The following is a 19,463-nucleotide window of genomic DNA, read 5'->3' as shown; positions in this document are numbered from 1 at the left end:
TCCAAGAGGTTGATTGGGAGGTTCGATTCCTTGGACGTCCACCGACCCTGCGTGGGAGTCTCGTTGAGGGTTGCCCCCCAACCCGATAGGCTGGCATCCGAAAACAGTTGCAGCTCTCCCTCTGCGAAGATTTTCCCCTGACGCAGGTTGCTGGCCTTGGTCCACCACATAAGGCTCTCCTTTACCCCCAAGGGTAACGTCAGTGATATGGAGCTTCTCTCCATGATTTGTAGCTGATAGGGACGTAGGAACATCTGCAACCGCCTGGTGTGATGGCGGCCCCACTGCAAGGCCTCTAGGTTTGAAATTAGAAGGCCCATGAGTTTTGCCAGCGTTTGGAGCGTCGATGACGGCTCTTGGATCACCTGTCGCACGAGCGTCACGGTCTTCAAAATCTTGGCTTCTGAGAGGAAGATGGCTCTCAGGTTCGTGTCGATTATCATGCCCAGGTGCTCCAGTCTCTGGGTCGGCCGCAGGTGGCTCTTGTCCAGATTGATTAGGAAACCGTGCTGCTGAAGGCAGTTGATGGTACTCTGGACGTCCCGCTCTGCATTCCTCCTCGATGAGGATCTTAGTAACAGGTCGTCGAGGTACGGGTGAACGTGTATGCTTCCACTGCTTACGGAAATTTTGCTTGGGTTGACCCCAGGCTGCTTTTCTAAACTCTTGTTTGGGCTTGGAGGCGCTGGAGGGGTCCAAATCCCCGTCTGTCTGGACGTCTGAGGAACTTGGGCATGGCCTTCTTTTTGTCCCGTGTCTCCACGAGGATCTTCTCCAGGGCGTCTCCGAATAGCTTCTCTCCTTGGAAAGGGTAGGCTGAAACGATCGACTTTGAATGTATGTCAGCCGGCCAGGCCCAAAGCCATAGGCCCCTTCTTGCCACAGCGTTGGACGCCATTGCTCTGGCAGAGAAGGTAAGGGCATCCAGGGAAGCATCTGCTGAGAATTCAGCTGCCCGCAGGAGTCTGCTGGTGCCCTCCAGGATCCTTTTATCCGCGTCTGGTAGAAGCTGTGAAAGACGCCTTATCCACACTATGGCTGCTCTAGAGACTATGGAGTTAGCAGCAGCAGCCTTGACGGCAAAGGCCGTAGCCTCGTGGGTCCTCTTCAGGGCCAGGTCAATTTTTCTGTCCCAGCTGTCCCGAACGGACCCTTGGCCTTATCCACACTATGGCTGCTCTAGAGACTATGGAGTTAGCAGCAGCAGCCTTGATGGCAAAGGCCGTAGCCTCGTGGGTCCTCTTCAGGGCCAGGTCAATTTTTCTGTCCCAGCTGTCCCGAACGGACCCTTGGCCGTCCTCTGCTAGCAACCCATGGGACTGTAAAGCTGCCACCAGCGCATCTACCAGGGGTACCTGTAGCATATCATTGGCAAAGGTGGGCAGCTCATACAACTTCCTGACAGAGTTGGGAACCTGCCTGTTGGCACTTGGCTTGGCCCACTCTGCTTTCAGCTGGCGCTCGAAAAATACTGGGAAGGGGGAGGCCCTGTCAGGAGAGCGATACCTTGGAAAAAACTCTGAGTTCCCCTCGGACTTATTCTTGGGGTTGGTCAGAGAACTGGGAGCCTCCTGTTCCTCAGGGGCCACCTGGAGGTCCAGGGCAGCTAGTACCTTGGCCAGGAGAGGCTGGAACTCTTCCGCCCCGAAGAAACGTGAGGAGGGTTCTGGCACAGACGTACCCTCTATCTCCTCATCTGAAAGGAATTCGGCCTCCTCCCGTTCTCCCCCTTCTGACTCCTCCGACTGATCCCCATACTGGGATCTCTCACCTTCCAGAGGATAATTGATTAAATAACCCCTGGTGGCCCTAGAGTAGTGGTCTTGGACCCTGGGCCTCTTAGGTGATGGTGATCTGGAGGGGGGACGTGGGCTAGAGGGCCTTCGTCTCCTATGGGTGGCTGCTTCCACTGCAGCACCCACTGTCTGCCTTATTGACTCTAAAAAATCAGCAAATAAAGAGGGTCCCATAGAGGGTACGTTACCCAAGCCCGCCTGGGGCTGGCTGGTCTGTGCAGCTTCCTGGTGTGCTTGGGCCTCGTGGAGATCGAAATCTCCCGCCTGGAGGGTGGCATCCGCCGGTCCCCGTCTCTGAAGGCTGCCCAGCTGCTGGTCGCCGTCCTTATGCGCCTTCCTGTGCTTCTCGGAATGGCCGTCGGAGCCAGGTTGGCGTTCTGAGGAGGAGGCCTCCTCCGCTGCCGACGATGACCAGCGCCGCCTGCGCTCGTTCTCCGCTCCTCTTCTGCCCCTACAGGGCACGTTGCCGGCAGCCGAGGCAAGCCCCGCGGTCATGCCGGCTCCGGAAGGCGGCCTTTCGGCCCCACGCAGAGCGCTGGGGGCCGAGTCGTCCATTAAGAAGGCGTCCCTCGCTCTGCGCACCATCAGCTGATCTTCGCGCCGCGGCTTGAAAAGGCACAGCCTGGGCCGCCGGCGCGCCGCTCCTCTTCGTTGTGGGGAAGAAGTAGAGGAGGGAGGGAGGCTTAGAGAAGGGATCAGAGGATTAAGAAAGGACAGGTATAGGTCAGAAAACAAGGTGAGGAAGGAATCTTACTTGGCTAGAAGGAAAAGGCAAACAAGAAAGGATAGGAACCTATCCTAGCACATGCTCTCCCTGTCGAGGCAGGAAAAGAACTGAGGGGTGGTTCCCACAGCCAACAGGAAGAGGAAGAAGTTTTTTGAATCCTGCCTCCCTGACTGGATGGTGGGAAAACACCCAAGATGTCCTCTGCCTCCTAGGGAGAATGTCCATTTCATGCACAAGCATGACCCAAAAAACATGCTTATCCTTTATATGTAAGTGAAATAAAGTACAAGCAAATAGGGATGAAAACAGATGTTTAAAGTTTGTTTACTGCTATACATTTAAACTAGCCTTGCTTTGCAAATGCTACAGGAAGACCTTGGAAATCATGCAGGGACAGAGCTCAACAAACACATTAGGCTGGTTGCTGGGGGTGGAGCTGGGAAAAGGCATCATTAAGTTTTACTTGTATTCTGCTACTTCTCTATTCCAGTTGCCATAAAAATAGATCATGCTCTTGCAGCAGCAGGTCAAAAATCCACTGCTTGAATATATTGTAATCAAAACTTCCCTGACTTTAGATGCAATTTACCTGACTTTCCCTGACCAATTTCCATTTCCCTGACTTTCCAGAAAGTGGCAACCCTGTGTTTATTAAGTTTGCAGATGATACTAAATTGGGAATGGTAGCAAATGCAGTAGAAGACAGAGTCAGGATACAGAAATGATCTCAACAGACTGGGAAATTGGGCTAAAACAAATAAAATGAATTTATAACAGGGATAAATGTAAAGTTCTGCATTAAGGTTGGAAAAATCAAATACATAATTATAGTATGGGGAAAACTTGTCTTGGCAGTAGTATGTACGAAAAGATCTAGGTGTCTTAGTGGACCATACAATGAACATGAGTCAGCAGTGGGATGCTGTAGCGAAAAAGGCAAATGTGATTTTGGGCTGTGTCAATGGAAATGTAGTGTCCAGATCACACAAAGTGATGGTGTTGCTTTGCACTGTTTTGATTAAATCTCACCTAGAATATTGTGTTCAGTTTTGAGCACCACAATTTAAGAAGGATATACACTGGCTTGAATGTGTCCAGGAGGACAACGAAGATGGTAAGGGGTCTGGAGACCAAGTCCTAAGAGGGAAGGCTGAAGAAGCTGGGTGTGTTTTGCTTGGAGAGCAGACGACTGAGAGGTGATATGATCACCATCTTCAATCACCTGAAGGGCTGTCATATAGAGGATGGTGCAGAATTGTTTTCTGTTGCCCCAGAAAGTTGGACCAGAACCAATGGGTTGAAATGAAATCAAAAGCGTTTTTGGCTAAACATTAGGAAGAACTTCCTGACAGAGCAGCTCCTCAGTGGAATAGGGTTCCTTGGGAGATGGTGAACTCTCCTTCTTTGGAGGTTTTTAAAAGAGGCTAGATGGTCATCTGATAGCAATGCTGGTTCTGTGAACTTAGGCAGATAATGATAAGAAGGGCAGGAATGGTTGCATCAGTGCTTAGTTCTCGTGGTTCTTTCTTACACAACCAGGGAAATGTTTTGGAGGTCAGGCAGCAATTTTTCTCCAGGCCAGTTAGGCCAGGAATCCTGGAGGGATTTTTTTGGCCATCTTCTGGGTGCGGAGCAGGTGTCACGGGGGGTGTGGAAGGAGGTATTTGTGAAGTTCTTGCATTGTGTAGGGCAGTGGTGTCCAACTCATTTGTTCCAGTTTTATTGGTTTCAGAAAAAGTGAGGGTAGGGGATAGGGGGAATAGAAAGCACAATATATTTTGACCTTATTCTCCATAAAAATACTTCCAAAAAGTACAAGCTTAAATCTACAATACTTTCTGTACATAAATTGTCCCATATTATTATGTCTAAACTAAACATCATCCACATTTTAAAATTTTACAGCATAATCTTTTGTTAAAATTATCTATTAGTTTTGACAATTCCAGTAAAGGTAATTTTATAATATAAAATACAGGGGGGTGGGGAAAAGAGAAATAAATTCACAAATTCTTAAAAGAGTCTTGAATATCTAACCAGGCATAAAATTTCATCCGGTATTTTCTTGCTTCTTCTTTAGATTTAGCCACCAGCTGGGATAGAAAGTCCAGCTCTGCTGTTTCCAGAATTTTCCCCACCAAGTCCATTTTCGTGGGAATTTCCTGAGATTTCCATCTCTGTGCCAAGAGAATCCTAGCTGCTGTGTTAAAGTGTGCCAACAAATGTCTCATTTCTTTGGAATAGTCCTCAGGAAATATGTTCAATAAAAATAAGAGCAGGTATGGGCCTCCCAGACTGGCAATTGTATTATAAAGCTTCTGTGCTTTTATGGGTAAGAGACTGGATACTGCTGAATGACAAGAGACAAATGTTGTTAGAAGGACATGATCTTACTATGGGGTGGCATGCATATTTATGGTATCAAAGACTTGAAGGCCATTCCTATTTTAAGAATCACTGGTTTCAAAAATCCTTGTACCATATGTGGTCATGGCTAAAGACCAGAATTTACCAAAAAATTCCAAGGTGGGTTTCTCCAGTAGAAGCATTTACTCATCCAAATCTCCTAAAATCAAATCAGAATTATAGGTATGATGACCTGTTGGTAAAAGATAATCAATTGAAAACCAAAGAAGAGCTGGAAAATATGGAAATTAAAATGAACTGGTGGTTGAGAATGCAAGTTGAATCCAGATATGCCAAAGACAAGGCAACAGGTTTCAATACAGAACAATACTTATTTGCCAAAATTATTTGGGTCCACAAGAAAAGCTAATCTCCAAATCATATGCATATTTACTTCAAATAAAGACACAAGATGAAGTTGTAAAATATTGTATGGTCCAATGGGCAAAACATTTTGGTTATAATATTACGTTAGAAGATTGGGAGAGACTGTGGAAGCTGAACGTTAAATTAACTAGGTCAGTAACTTTTAAAGAAAATTTGTATAAGATGTTTTATAGATGGTACTTGACCCCACAGAAATTGTGTAAGATATATACTAATATGTCTAACAAATGTTGGAAATGCACTAAACAGGTTGGTTCTTTTTAAAATGGTGCATGAAATATTACAGAAGATTATGCAGACACAGATCCATTTGTTATGAGGGCTGAATCTGGCATAAATGTGAGCTCACTGGGCCGGGCCATGTGTGCACCTATTTAAGATTTGGCAGCAAAGATATAAATTTTATAAAGAACACAGACAAACACAAATGTATTTTTTCAAAAAAATTAAAAACATGATTAAAACATTAGCACTTATTGGTCTTCAAGATGCTTTCTTTGTATTTCTCAGTGGCTCTCCTTGCGCAATTGAGGCAGTCTGGCAAAGCAAGTTATTCCTCCCCCCCTTACTCCGCAAAGAAGGAGCCTTAGCCAATGGAGAAAATAGAGGTTTTGCTCTATAGCTCCTGTGCAACTGAGCAAGCCTTGCAAAGCAAGCTGTTATGCAGAAGGAAGCAGTTGACAGCCAGTTGCCCAGGGGCCTGACAGGAGCCCTCCAGGGGCCTGATTTGGATCCCAAATTGCATGTTTGACACCCCTGGGGGGTTGGCCTAGATGACCCTGGAGGTCCATTCCAACTCTATTATTCTATGAAGCTGGGATGTTTTAACACTGAGCCACAGCCCCTCCTAGGTAGTCACACTCAGTAAGCTTTAAAACACGATACTGACTGAATAAAACTCACCTAGTCAATCCTTACCCTCCTTTTCTTTAAAACAAGGAAAGTGGGGTTGGTCTATCAAAGGAAAGAGAATGCACAAATTTAACTTCAGGAAAAGAGATAAGACATCTACTCAGCACTGCTGTGAATGAAGGGGCACCTTTCAAGAAACAATGACTAGGGTAGATTACAGAGTACCCAGGCCAACAATAAAGCAAAATCATCACAAATTTATGGCTGGGATTGGTAGCCAAATTATTTTCTACCAGCTAGCTGGAAAATCCAATTCTACCCCAATATTATCTGTGACACTGACATATTGGACCACATATTATGTTACAAGGAAAAGAATTCTTTAAACTTGAGTGAATCCTTACATAACTTCTTCACATCAGTGTTTTGCTTATACCACAGAACATGGTACTGTATTTGAACTTACTATAAATGCTACTGAAAAGGGCTGGTACAATGTTTAATTTACCAACTAAAATATTACAAAAATGAAGTAGGTTCACAAGTTTCCCAAGAACAAGGAGTGTTGTGCACCATAAAGAGTAACACATTTTAGTGGGAAAATTTCACAGGCTGAAGTTTTCCAGATGCATATAAGGAGTTATTGCTTTGTCTACTCTAAATTATATGCTTTGCAAGAAGACATTCCTTAAGTTCAGACATGGGCACATCCAAGTGAAAGAACTTCTAAAAACAGGACTGGGAACAATGTATAGATAAGAATGTCAGATCCACTGACCTCACAGCAGACAATTTTAGATGGACCAATACTTATCATGTGTTCAAGGCTGCAACCCTGAATTCTGTTATGTGACAGTGAACTCTATTAAACACAGTGAATTTTCTTCAAAGTAAATATGCTGATCATCACTGAAACTCACTGGCCATGGACTTAGAAAAGCTTTTTAGTGGAAGTCCATACTAAATCTGCTTTCATCTATTCTTCTATACAGCACAATAATATGAACACTTTTTTCCTAGTGGTGCTGAGGACTCTGTTTCTCTTATCTTTTCTTTGACTGAGAAACTATCAGGACAGAAGCTGAAGTTGCTTGTGAAGCACAAAATGACAGCAAAAATCAGCTGCAAGCCTTGTGCTAAGAGCCTCTCGAAGTTACACTGCAGCAAATTCTTCTCTCTTAGAAGGCCAAAATAAACATTTTTACCACTAGTAAAATTACCACTAGTGGTAAATTTTACCACTAGTACAAAAAATTATCATCAGTTTTTAAAGTAACAAAAACACAGCAACTTTTCTAAAAGATCCAAAAAAATGGCATGAACACTCACAGGAAGGGGTTATAGTGGCTAGTAGTCCCAAGCATAGCACCTATGGATACCCAAAAATTTGTTTCCTAAAACTCACTTCCATTTGGGATAAATACTAAAGGTCTTGAATGAAAAAGAACAACAGGCTTTCACAGCTCTCAGTAAAATCATCCTGGGTGGTCAAATCATAACTATGTGCGCTCTGTTTCCCTGGGTTCAGTAATCTCTATCTGTGATCAAGCAGGGACCAACTCTCTCTCCCTCCTTTAAAAAGAAACACAGTGTTTCTTTCTCAAGGCAGAAAACCAATCCCAGCTCTTCCTCTATGGCAGTTCTTTTCTAACTTTCATGGTAGCCTCTATAGCTTTTTTCAAATTCCAAAACTGTATGCAGACTCAATAAAGTTGTTGGTCTCTATCATACAGGGAGTACTTCACTAATGCTAACAGTCACACATACAATGATTATAGGATTCAGTTGGGTACTGTGTTGGTCTAAAGCAAAAGAACGAAGTTTGAGCCCAGTGGCACCCTCAGCCAGTTTGGTGTAGTGGTTAAGTGTGCTGACTCTTATCTGGGAGAACCGGGTTTGATTCCCCATCCATCCACTTGCACCTGCTGGAATGGCCTTGGGTCAGCAATAGCTCTGGCAGAGGTTGTCCTTGAAAGGGCAGCTGCTCTGAGAGTCCTCTCAGCCCCGCCCACCTCACAGGGTGTCTGCTGTGGTGGAGGAAGTTAAAGGACATTGTGAGCCACTCTGAGACTCTTGAGTGGAGGGCAGAATATAAGTCTTCATCTTAGGTGCTCAAACTTTATACAGTGATTATGCCTGCTAAGAGAAAAACCACAGACACCAAGCAGTTCTTTGTCAGACATGTATCTATTTAATTGGTTTGCTGAGGCAACAGCATCACAAGAGCTAAAGTATCTGATACTTCTTCTTAGCCAACCTAAATAATCTAGGATTGACTGATTTTAAGCCAAAGAGTCTAATACTTGCACCTTTAAGAAATATTATTACTCAAATTTTCAAAGCATTTCCTTGTTTCACTATTAACACCATCTTAGACACACTTGAAATAAGCCCCCCTGCACTTTCAAGTCAACAATGGCTACAAATGGTTGTGACAATCCCCAGTAAAATAAAATTTAAAAAAAAATAGTGCAATACCTTCAAGACAGACCAAAAAGTCACAAGTGAAGTAGTAAGTCCTTGATCACCAATTTCAGTTACAAGGAGCAACAGGTTATGTAAAACATTACTACTAGAATAAAAATAGGAAAAGTTAACTCAAGACACACATGCTGTACAGAAGTGAACCATTTCTGAGCCCATTGCAGAATAAGCTGTTCTAACCGCAAGATTTTGCCATTAAAGCTTCCATTACCTACTTCTAACAATACAAATGCCTAAGACACAATGCCCCCAAAACAGCCAATTAACAAGAGTGAAAATTCTTTTTATAGATGCAACAGAAAAGTGAAGGAACAATGTGATATTCACTGAAGCTGAATTAGTTTGCATGCCTTGATGGACCTGATGAAGGCAGAAAGATGGAGTATAAATTTTATAAACGAACAACAATAGCCAAGACATCAAGCTGCTCTCTTGTTAGTCAATCTCAATTCCTTAGCACCAACTTCTAAACAAGCATCCAGTTATATTTAGTAAGATTTGTATCTTACTTCTGTAAACTGTACTGATTCTCCCGAGGTCAGTGAGCTCACCCAGGTCAGTGAGCCACCCATCACAGGTGTGTTTGCTCAGAGCAGCTGGTAATATTTTGCGGATTAGCAGTAAGTTTCAGAAACTACATTAGCAGTTAACCATGGTGCAGTTGACAGCAGGAAATTGAAAGCAAGGTGTCATATCCATCAGTATGCTTCCACCAATTGCCACTGTGTCCTTCTTTCTAAGAAAGTTGATATAAACAGCAGCCAATATACTGCGGTTGACAGACAAACAAAAAACAGAGCTCCATCTATTGACCTGTTTGGACCAGGTCAAAACCTTTACCTTATCTAATGCTAAGTTATAAAAACTTAACTTTCAACATTAAATGCATTAATACTGCATTTATTGTAACTAACAAACCCTTATCCCATCATTTCTTACTCCTCATTTTTTGTCTTTCATATTATACATTCTACAAAGCAAGTCACCTAGTTGGAGAAGGGCCAATGTATTTCAGTGCCTCAAAACAAATGTAAATAGTGCCTCCCTAGATAGTAAAAAAATATAACAAACTGGCTACCTCTTAATCAAACATCAAAACCTACTGCTTTAGACAGGCAGTCTTATCCTGTCTAGCTACTTGCACAGAATACGGTAAATACTATATATAATAAATGACAATTAACATTTGCCCTTGACAGTTGCAGCACATTAAACCATAGAAACAAGTCTGAGAGGCTGAAGGAATCATTAGTAATATTGCAAGACTCTGAGGAATGCAATGAGTTGGTACATTCTTACATACAAACATGAGGGCCAACCTAGCCAAACCCCCAAAGGTTGCCCCCTCTATAACAGTTTCCCCAAATGCAATACTTTGAGCTTCCCAAATGGGATGAACAACCGTCATTATTTTTCATAGTAGAAAATGAAGGACCAGTAGGGTAGAAACTAAATAGTTTCTCTGCTATTGCTGACCCCACCTTAGAAGGTGCCCCCATCATGTGAACAGCCTTCTTCTAGCCTTTGTTTCTTAGCCACAGTAGAATACATTAGAATGTTTCAACTATAAAGATTTCCAGGGAGTTGTAGACAGGACAGTACTATGACTATCACGTATTATATGACCAATAAAAGGTCATCATAGCAAACTGCCCAGCAATCTTTTTCAGCGTTGTTACAATGTAGGTATGACAAAAAATTACACAGAAAAAGGCATAATTATATAGCCTAAAAAGTGCACTTCAACATTCAGTTCAAATCTAATTTGTACTTATAAAACAATTTTATGCTACAGGACAGATGGCTAATACCTATCATTTCCAAACTTTTACATGACATTTAACCTGAGAACATGGGACATTCTTATATGTCTAATCCTCATAAACTGAAAATCATAGAAAGTAACCTGGCATTAGGTTGGATGCTACAAAGCGGAAAAAGGTGCTCAGCTTTCACATTTTCCTTCTACCAGCAGCCCCTTCTCACCCACTAAAACTTGATGTCAGAAGAACCATGAGGAAAAAAGCCACTCAGGACAGGTAGCTCTTTCTCTCTGCCCACAGCACAAGTGAAGGACTGATACTCAAAGAATCAGCAGGAAAGACTCCATCCACAATTCATATCCCTGAATGGCTTTTTTCCTTCTCAGATTTAGCTTTTTATAAGCCTAAAGAAACTATAGGTAAAAATCCGCTTCCATAAAGCATCTTGTATTCACACTAGATTGGATCCAACCCTGCTCCACAGGATCATATGCTTTTCCCCTCTGTCCTACACTTTACTCTAAATACACATAACTCTCACCCTGATATATCATCTTCCTTTCACTTAGGAACTGCAAAACTAGCAAAAAAAAATTCTTAGATGCTTTATCACACAGCACATCTATATGATATTATTTCATGGTTGTATAATTTTCTAGCCTTCAATCCAAGTGGATACATCTCTGCTGAATATCAGTCTTCCAGCAAAACAAGCATCTACTTTACTGTCATTTTCTAAAGTTTTAACTTTAGTTCTTAAAAGACTGCCAGTATATCCAACACTCAACAGAAAAGCCTGCATAAAACCAGTCTGATATACAGCAAATTCTAGGCATTAGTTCAGTGGTGTCTGCTTCCAATAAAGGGTACTTAGGATTACCATTTTATGACTTTATTTCAACAATTAACTCCAGCATAATTAAGGAAGCCAAATTTGTGTACCATGTACAACGGAACACTAGTAATGAAAATGAGTAATAGGGATAATTTTGTTATCCAAGGTATCTGTATCTACTGTAACACAAAATGTAAGTTCTTCTATCATGGTCTATAGAAGAAACATTTTGAAGACACCAGATTCTGCCTCATGCACAGGAATAGAACAGGTTATCTTTAAGATACCCAAAGTTCTAAAAAATCCTGAATACAGGACTGATTTAAGAAGGCATATAAAGTGCTCCTCTACACTAAATTGTTTTATGACTTCCCTATGACTGCTTGTGTGTGCAGCATGATTAAACTAGCAGGAGCATACATATCACAAATGTATAAAGAACAGAAAAGAAATACACTATATTTAAAATTACAACTTTGAAAAGAAAAAAGTCCGTCGTTTTGACAACTTGTGAAACCTTGTCTCTGAGGGACCGTTTCATATGAGTTTTTACTGTAAAGTGCTTTCAACATGGTGCTTTGAAATATGAGTATTAAAAATTAAATAGAAACAATTGCTAAACACTATATTTATTTGTGTGCTGAAATCTTGTTCACTACCATGAGAGTTAAGCACAAATTCCTCCAGAAGTTCAAAACAGATAATTCCACTAGTTTACAAAATTAAATCTAAACTCTCAATCCACTTGTGTACTAAAATTAGTTGTTCCTGTTGGCAGCAGAGAACAGGAGTCACAATGGGTTTAAATTAAGGGCGGTAAAGCACTGCCTGGATATTAGGAAAATCTTTTTTACAGTAAGAGTTGTTCATCAGTGGAATCACCTACTTAGGGAGGCAGTGAGCTACCATTCAGAAGTAGCCACTGGACAAACACTCATGGGGATGCTCTCTAGGTTGATCCTGCATTGAGCAGGGACGGCGGGTTGGGCTAGATGGCCTGTATCACAATTCTGAATGCTACATGTAATATTCACACATGAAAAGCATGCAGAAGCTTAAACCAGACTGATTTCACAGCAAACAGAACTGCCTGAACAGACTGCCACATAATACTGCCAGATTTTTTTTAATGTTGCTTTATCTACAGATTTTGCACAAGAATAGCAGCAACAGTATCACACTGCATTCCAAGTTACAAAATGTTTAATGAGGTTCAGAATTCATACAGTTTTTCAAAAATAATTTTTAGAAATCAGAATAAGAATGACAAAGTTGCTGCATGCAAATACAACCTTTGAAGTTCAACAAGAAAAGCAAGTGTAACACCAAAAATCTAAGTGCATATATGCACTACAGACATTAGGCAATTTTGAATTTGCTAGTTTAGCTTCCTTGGAAATGTAGATTGCATATGCTGACTATGATCCTGAACAGAAGTTTCAGCACCATACCAAAAGGCAACTACCAGGACTAGCTGGAGAAAGTTATGTCACAGTAATACCAAAATTAAACAGGTTTGTAGTGTACCTATGCTGCCACAAGAAACAGTAGAATTGTTTATAAGCAATCAAATCAAAATCACATTTCTTGATGACTCAGACATGTATAAAAATGTAATGAGCCATGCCATGCAAACATAAGGAAACTTGCACTTAAATAAGCCCAGTCATTATGGTAAAGCAAAGAGAAAGATGCTATAGACATGAGTATGATTTCATATTAAATTTCAAGGAAAATAGTCAGATTATGAATTATATAAAATATGTTCTAAATTGATCAAAAATTATTGGAATAGTGCAATACTCACTTGTGTATGTACTGTATTAGAAAATCAACAAGATTACTTATGTATACATTTTATAAGCAAAAATGATTTTGTATAACATTGCTATGATGCTCACATTTCACAACAATACATCCAGAAACACTACAAACTATCCAGACTAGCACCATTACAGAAATGCTCAGGAGTAACTCCATGACACAGGATATCTACAAAGCTAAAAGAAGCCAGCAAGCTGTTTCTCGACCAATATGTCTTCAATAACAAAAGTGATTGCTTACAACCGTTAGCTGATTAATTCCAGGGTGAAGACGGTAAATAGAGAAATGCCATTTCTTCAGTACACATATAAACCTAATCATGTACCTTAAATATTAATACAGTTCATTTAGCAGCTAATCGCCCCAATTCTTAAAAAGTTGCCTAAAAGGTTTTGTTTTAACATAATAGAGGCTTTCTACCATGCTATGGATTTAAATTCCCATATTAAAAATAACTTCATTACAGTTTTAAAGTACTTTGGCAGTATTCCCACTAAAACCAAATTTAGGAAACCGTCTAACATCCAATTTAGGAAACTGTCTTCACTTCTTATGCTATGTAGAATATCACTGGTTCTGTGTTTCATTTTCTCCCCTTTCAACTATGTATCTTTCCTCCTAATTTTCAAATATATGCGAGATGTGACACAAATGATCAAAACTTTGAATTTCACCTCTCTTTCAGATAACCATTTGAAGTATCATAGCTCTTCTCTATTAACAGAACAGTTATAGTAATGTTAACTTTATTTCTAGTGGCATACATTGCTGTCACTGTACATACTTAAGAGTCTCAAAACCTCTTCTGTCACAGCTTATAGAAAGTTGTTTCCGTGAAAAATACAAAATAGATTCCATAAGTGCATGTAGATGCTACCTAACCAGTAATAGTTTTTATTGTGCTTGATCTACATTAAGAGTGGGAAAGTACCTGTTCAATTATAGCTGCATTCAATAATCAATGCAGTTATGAGGCAACAGCTGGACTAATATGTACAACAAATTCCTGATTTTCACCAGCGCATGTGCATTAAACTGGAGACAATACATTTTCTTGACTGAGGAAAGTTATAGTATACAGTTTTGGATGCAAGCTGTAAATATGGTGAAATCCAGACAAGCACACAGTTCTGTTCCCTCTGAGACATAAGAATTCATAAGTGACGGAAGCATGAACTTGCTTAATCACAATCTGCCATACTGTTTCTTCCTTTAAAAGGAAGGTTTTTTTTATATTATCCTCATTACATTAGTACAACTTAGCACCTCTATGAAAGTTGAACCCAGAAAAGCACCATTAGTTTTAATAACTATCAAGCATTTTCCTTACCAAATGGACACAGTCACAAATCTACAGAAATCAGAGCAGAGCCATGAAATAAGTTCTTCTTTTAAATAGTTTTAAAGTTTAAAAAAAAACCTAGAAAAAGCATACCTGTAGGCAGTATTTTGCAATAGGCATAGATGGCATCATCTAAGGCAACCTTCTTAATGCTAAATACATCACTTCTAAAGAATCATAAGCAACAGTTCCCATTTTAAACATAATCCATTTTAATATTTGTTGGATTAGGAAAACAATTTTCACCATCATTTCAACTCCCCCCACCCCCTGGAACCTTAGATAGCTTCAGAATAAGTTCTTCACCGTGACCAGCAGGGGTCATTTCAGTATAAAAATTGTACTGGAATAAAATGACTCAAAAATTAGATTTGAAAAATATATTTAGCATATTCTCCAAAAGCTATATTAACCACTTATGTTGCAGAGATTTCACCTACAAACTACATTCATGTCAGTGTTTACAGTTTTAATAACAGGTGGCAAGAAATGTGTGATGTAAACTCTACTTCTAATATCAACAACCTGCTAAGAGGTTTTTATATCTTACTCTTAACTGGAAGGTTAAATAAAGCCTTGTGAACCTCTTAAAAATTCAAAGGCAGCTATCAAGTACTCATTCAGCTGGTTATTACTGTGTGTGAGATAACAGTAACAGTATCAGCTAGTTAAATCCGTTGTATTATGTGCCTGTGATAGTTAAGGCAGGGAATAACTACCAACACTGTCAAGACCCCAATACAAAAGATTCTTTTTATTTTTAAGCAGGATATGCCAGATTTACTTCTCACTGAAGTCAAGTACTATACAGGCTACATTACTTCTAAGGAATTATAATTTGCCTATAATTTCCAGAAAGCTCTGCACCACTGTAAATTAAAACAGTCAGGTTTCAAGGTATTACAACAGGTTTTCAACATACTTCCATGCTAACATTACTGTGAAGTATGCTTAAAATTCATTATGCCAGAATACAGAATTGATTCAGCTTGTTCCACGAAAGAAATTTCTTGCGCTATTTATTCATCCAATATGCTCACATTTTTCACAGACTTGACTTGCACAAAGTAGTAAGAAGTTAATAATTCCAAAAAGAAATCCAACTGGAATTATCAGTATTATTTTAGAAGCCAGAGATACCTATGATGCTCTCTATCATGCCAAACTGAGCAAAAAAGAAGGGAGAGAAGAAGCATACCTGAGTTTAAATACAGGTCAGTCTTACTTACATAAAACTAAGACTAACATATCATAAGGTAATGTTTAAGTATGTCATTTTTAACGAACAGAGGGAAGAGATTAGAGATGCTTTTGATAGCTTTTTGGATGACTGCCTCCGCCTTCTCAAAGGAATTTCTGAACTCTCTACAGCCCTCTAGTGGATCAACAAAACAAAAACAAAAATCTTACTCTGTAAATGGGCAAAGGGGGGATTTTCCATGCAGATTCTCATCTAGCAGAACCGTATTCTTTTTAAAGCTTTCTCATTAGGTTAAAAGACAGTGACAGAGACACTCTGAACTTTCTCATGACACATTTGTAAATATTTTGCTTGACTACTGTCTGTATATTTCCACCATCTGTTATAAAGCAAACTGAAAGTGATAAAAATTTGAATGGACTTATCCTCTTTCTTTTTTTTAACATAAAAAATGAAGGATCTGTATTCTCACCATGCTGGTACAAAAGTGATAGGAATAAGCATAACAAGTCAGTCATTCTTTGTTTCTTTAACAATTTCAAAATAAGCAACATGGGTACCTGACTAGGAACTACTGCAATTCAGAAGATGAAAGGATACCAATTAAGATAATCTTAAACATTGCAATACCATTAACTGATCAATACAGTATAATTTACTCTGTAGATCTATACTGTCAAGGTATCTGCAATATTTTGAGAAATGTGCTGCTAAAGAAAATGATGCAATAGTAATCAAAACTGCAAAAGAAAAAAAAAGGCTGGACAGAGCATCACTAGGTATTTACTTACTTGCAAATTTAATAGAAACCTATTACATGTTAAAACTATATATTAATAGCAACTATTCAGAAACAAGTCACAATGTAGTCAGTACTAAGTCAACATTATTCGGATTAGTTTGTAAAAGCAGGTAGGGAAACAGAAAACAAAGTCAAAGGAAACAGTAAACTGAAGGGTTAGTACCAGATGTTTACATTAAACACACATTGACCTATTTCTTCCACAGAGAAGCAAAAAGTGACTTTCTATTTTTGTTACCCATTGCAATTACAGAGCTCAAAAGTGGTGGAAACAATAAGCAAATAAAACTTTTTAAAGCGGAAAAAAGAGAACTAAAAATATTCATCCACCTTTTAAGGAAAAATAGCTCCAATACCGGCAGTAGAAACGCACAACTCCAGAAACTGACCGGGGAAGGGGTGTCTAAAGAAGCAGTCTGTTGACGTGTATTTGATGCAGCCCCAAACGGAAAATAACAGGGGGGGAGGGAAAAAAAGACGCACATCATACAACCACATCAACAAAGGAGGAAAAAACGATACGCCACACTAGCTAGCCTCCACCCTTCCTTGGAACTGAACTGCTACCTTCCAAGGTACTCACAACACTGAACACCAACAGTGTACTGAAAATGGAGCGGCAGAGGGGGGAAAGGGGGAAACCCCGAAGCACCAAAATCCGTCTGCTCGGCCTTTTCGGGGTGGTGGAGGAAGTAAACGTGGGAGAAGACACTGAGGTCCAGAAGCACTCCGCCCCCTTTCTTATCAACGCTCCCCCAGAAGGAGGTAGGGCGGCGTGGCTATCTGCACCGGTATCGGGAGGGAAAAGCGACCCACCGCGTTTACCTTCACAGACGCCCGCTTCATACTCGGTGAGAGAGTCTCCATTGAGCGGAGGGCGGATCACACAGCTCAGCCCCCGGTCGCAGGCTCCGTGGAGCCCAAAGAAACCACCACAACTCTCGTTGCGTTGCCGGGCACACATGAAGCAGCAGCCGCAGATGTCCAGGACGACGCCGCCGGGGCAGTTCTTGGGCTCCTCGCACCTGGACTCGTCGCAAGGCAGGCAGACGAACGCCCGCGTCCCGGACTCCCCCAAGAGCAGCAGCGCCAGAAACAGCAGCCACCCCGTCGCCAGGTGCCAGCCACCGCCGACACCCCGGCGCCTCCGCCCCGCCGACAACGTTGCCAGGTACATCCCGGCCAGGGCCGGAGAAGCCCCCGCGAATCCACACGGAGTCTCCGGGTCCCGCACGGACCAGCCCAGTCCCGCCGCTGGCGACAGCACCTCCTCCTCGGCCCCTCGAGAAAAAGTTTCCTCTCGGCGACGACGTCGGCTCCAGCCAAACTTCTCCTGGCAGCTTCCCGCTCCTCGCCGCCCTCACTATGGGAGGAAGCGCCTATTCCTCTCAGGCTCAGATGTATGTGTGCGCGCGTGCGCTGGCCGGCCAACTGGCCTGGCCACCCGCCGGTTTTCAGAAGCACTGGTTCTCCCTTCTGCGACCCCGCGCGCGGCTACTACGCAGCTGCTATAACGGGCGCCACTGAGCGAGCACGAGCCAAGCCACCAACTACTCGACTCCGGACTCTCTCGGCGTCTCAGACTTTCGCAGCTCCCTACGTTCTGTCCCTCCACCCCTCCCAATCCTCTCCTATTGGGCGGTAGAGCAGCCAGCTCCGCCCAAGGCTGGCTTCCTTCCCGCTCATAGGACGTTCCTTCCGCCTGGCTCCACCCCTCTCCCAAGCTTTTCTCTCTGTGGCGAAGCTAGGAAAGGCGCTGCGGCTTGGGCCCCACGGCGATTCCCTCGCGTTCCCCCTTTCCCTCCCCCACCGCTTCCCTCGCACCTCACGCTCTGCCCCTCCCCTGCCGGTGGCTTTAGCTCCTAGAGGCGGGCGCGGTGTGTCTGGGAATAGGCCGATCGACCAACCGCTGGTCTAGCGGGATGCTTAGCCCGTCCGGAAAGGGCGATCGCGGGCGAGGAGGAACCCCTAATTAAATAAAGAACAGAGCTGATGGAAGCAGAACTGGAAGAGAGGAAAATATATTCTCGGTGGTATGTGATAGAGAGTGAAGTCGATTCGAAGGCTGCGATCCTCTGGGCTGGGGAGTAAATACCATTCAATTTCAACTTGACTTCCCTCAGAGAGTATCTATAGGATTGCGCTGCATGACATCTAGAGCGTGTGGACTGGTTGGTCCCCACCCCTTTTGAACTTTGGCGTTATCGGACAGCCTAGTAAAAATAAACAAAAAATACCAGGTGAATAGATATTTTGTTGTTTAAAAAAAATCAGGATACCAAGCTTCTGCCCAATGCAAAGCTCTCTTTTTGAAATTTTGATTTGGCAGGCAACGCTGCTTTATAGGCATTGCGTGACAGGAAGAGTTTTGGAGAACCATGGGCATGTTCGCTATTGAGGAGTCATTGCTTCCTATAGAGTACAACTTTGAGCTGTAGGACATGATGATAGCATGTTCAAAAGTTATGAATCCTGTTTTTCTCATGGGCCTAAAAAGGTTTGGGAAACACACCAAGCAACATAGCTTGGAAGTGAAAGGCTACAGAATTGTTTGTCTCCAGGAGTGCCATTTGGGTGGGCCAGAGAGAAAAGCTTTCCCACATATAAGCACTTTTTTCAAGCCTGAAGGAATGTCTGTATCTCTGGCTTACTCCCTGTCTCTGTATGTGGAAGGGCTGAATGTTTCCCCAATGCTCACACAAACACTGAAGTAAAAAATGGTGTCCTTGTCAGAAGTGGGGTTCATACATTCATGGAGGAATTAAACGAGTTTAAAGCAGGGCCAGGAGGGGAGTGCAGCAGGTAGCATCCCCTATCAGCTGGCTCTCCCTGCCCCCCACCTCCCCCCCCCACCGCTGCCCAAAAGGGCAGCTTGTCTGGGAGCCAGCCATGCTTGATTGCACAAAGGAGTATCATTCTCTTGCCCAATCCAATAAAGTCCAGCCAGCTCTCCCTGCCCCACACTTCACCACCCCCCTCCTAAAAGGCTTGTGCTGCAAGGACAGCAAGGAAGCAGGAGGACCAGGCCAGCAGAATGTGCCTGC

The 19,463-nt window shown here is 42.2% G+C and overlaps 1 protein-coding gene across 4 annotated transcripts in view; it reads right to left on the bottom strand.

The window, feature by feature from the left end:
• Positions 1-17,960, bottom strand: part of CRIM1 (cysteine rich transmembrane BMP regulator 1) — a 318,174-nt gene extending 300,214 nt beyond the window's left edge. For all 4 annotated transcript variants that reach the window (XM_060244117.1, XM_060244134.1, XM_060244126.1 and 1 more), the window contains exon 1: positions 17,245-17,960. In XM_060244117.1, the coding sequence (XP_060100100.1) occupies positions 17,245-17,596 (352 nt within the window). In that variant the 5' untranslated portion in view covers positions 17,597-17,960. The remainder of the gene's footprint in view (positions 1-17,244) is intronic.
• Positions 17,961-19,463: the final 1,503 nt, after the last annotated feature.

This window comes from Heteronotia binoei, chromosome 1 (assembly GCF_032191835.1).
Source record: "Heteronotia binoei isolate CCM8104 ecotype False Entrance Well chromosome 1, APGP_CSIRO_Hbin_v1, whole genome shotgun sequence".
Classification (NCBI taxonomy): Eukaryota; Metazoa; Chordata; class Lepidosauria; order Squamata; family Gekkonidae; genus Heteronotia; species Heteronotia binoei.
Note: the sequence above shows the minus strand (reverse complement) of the source record. Positions and strands in the feature narration are given on the sequence as shown.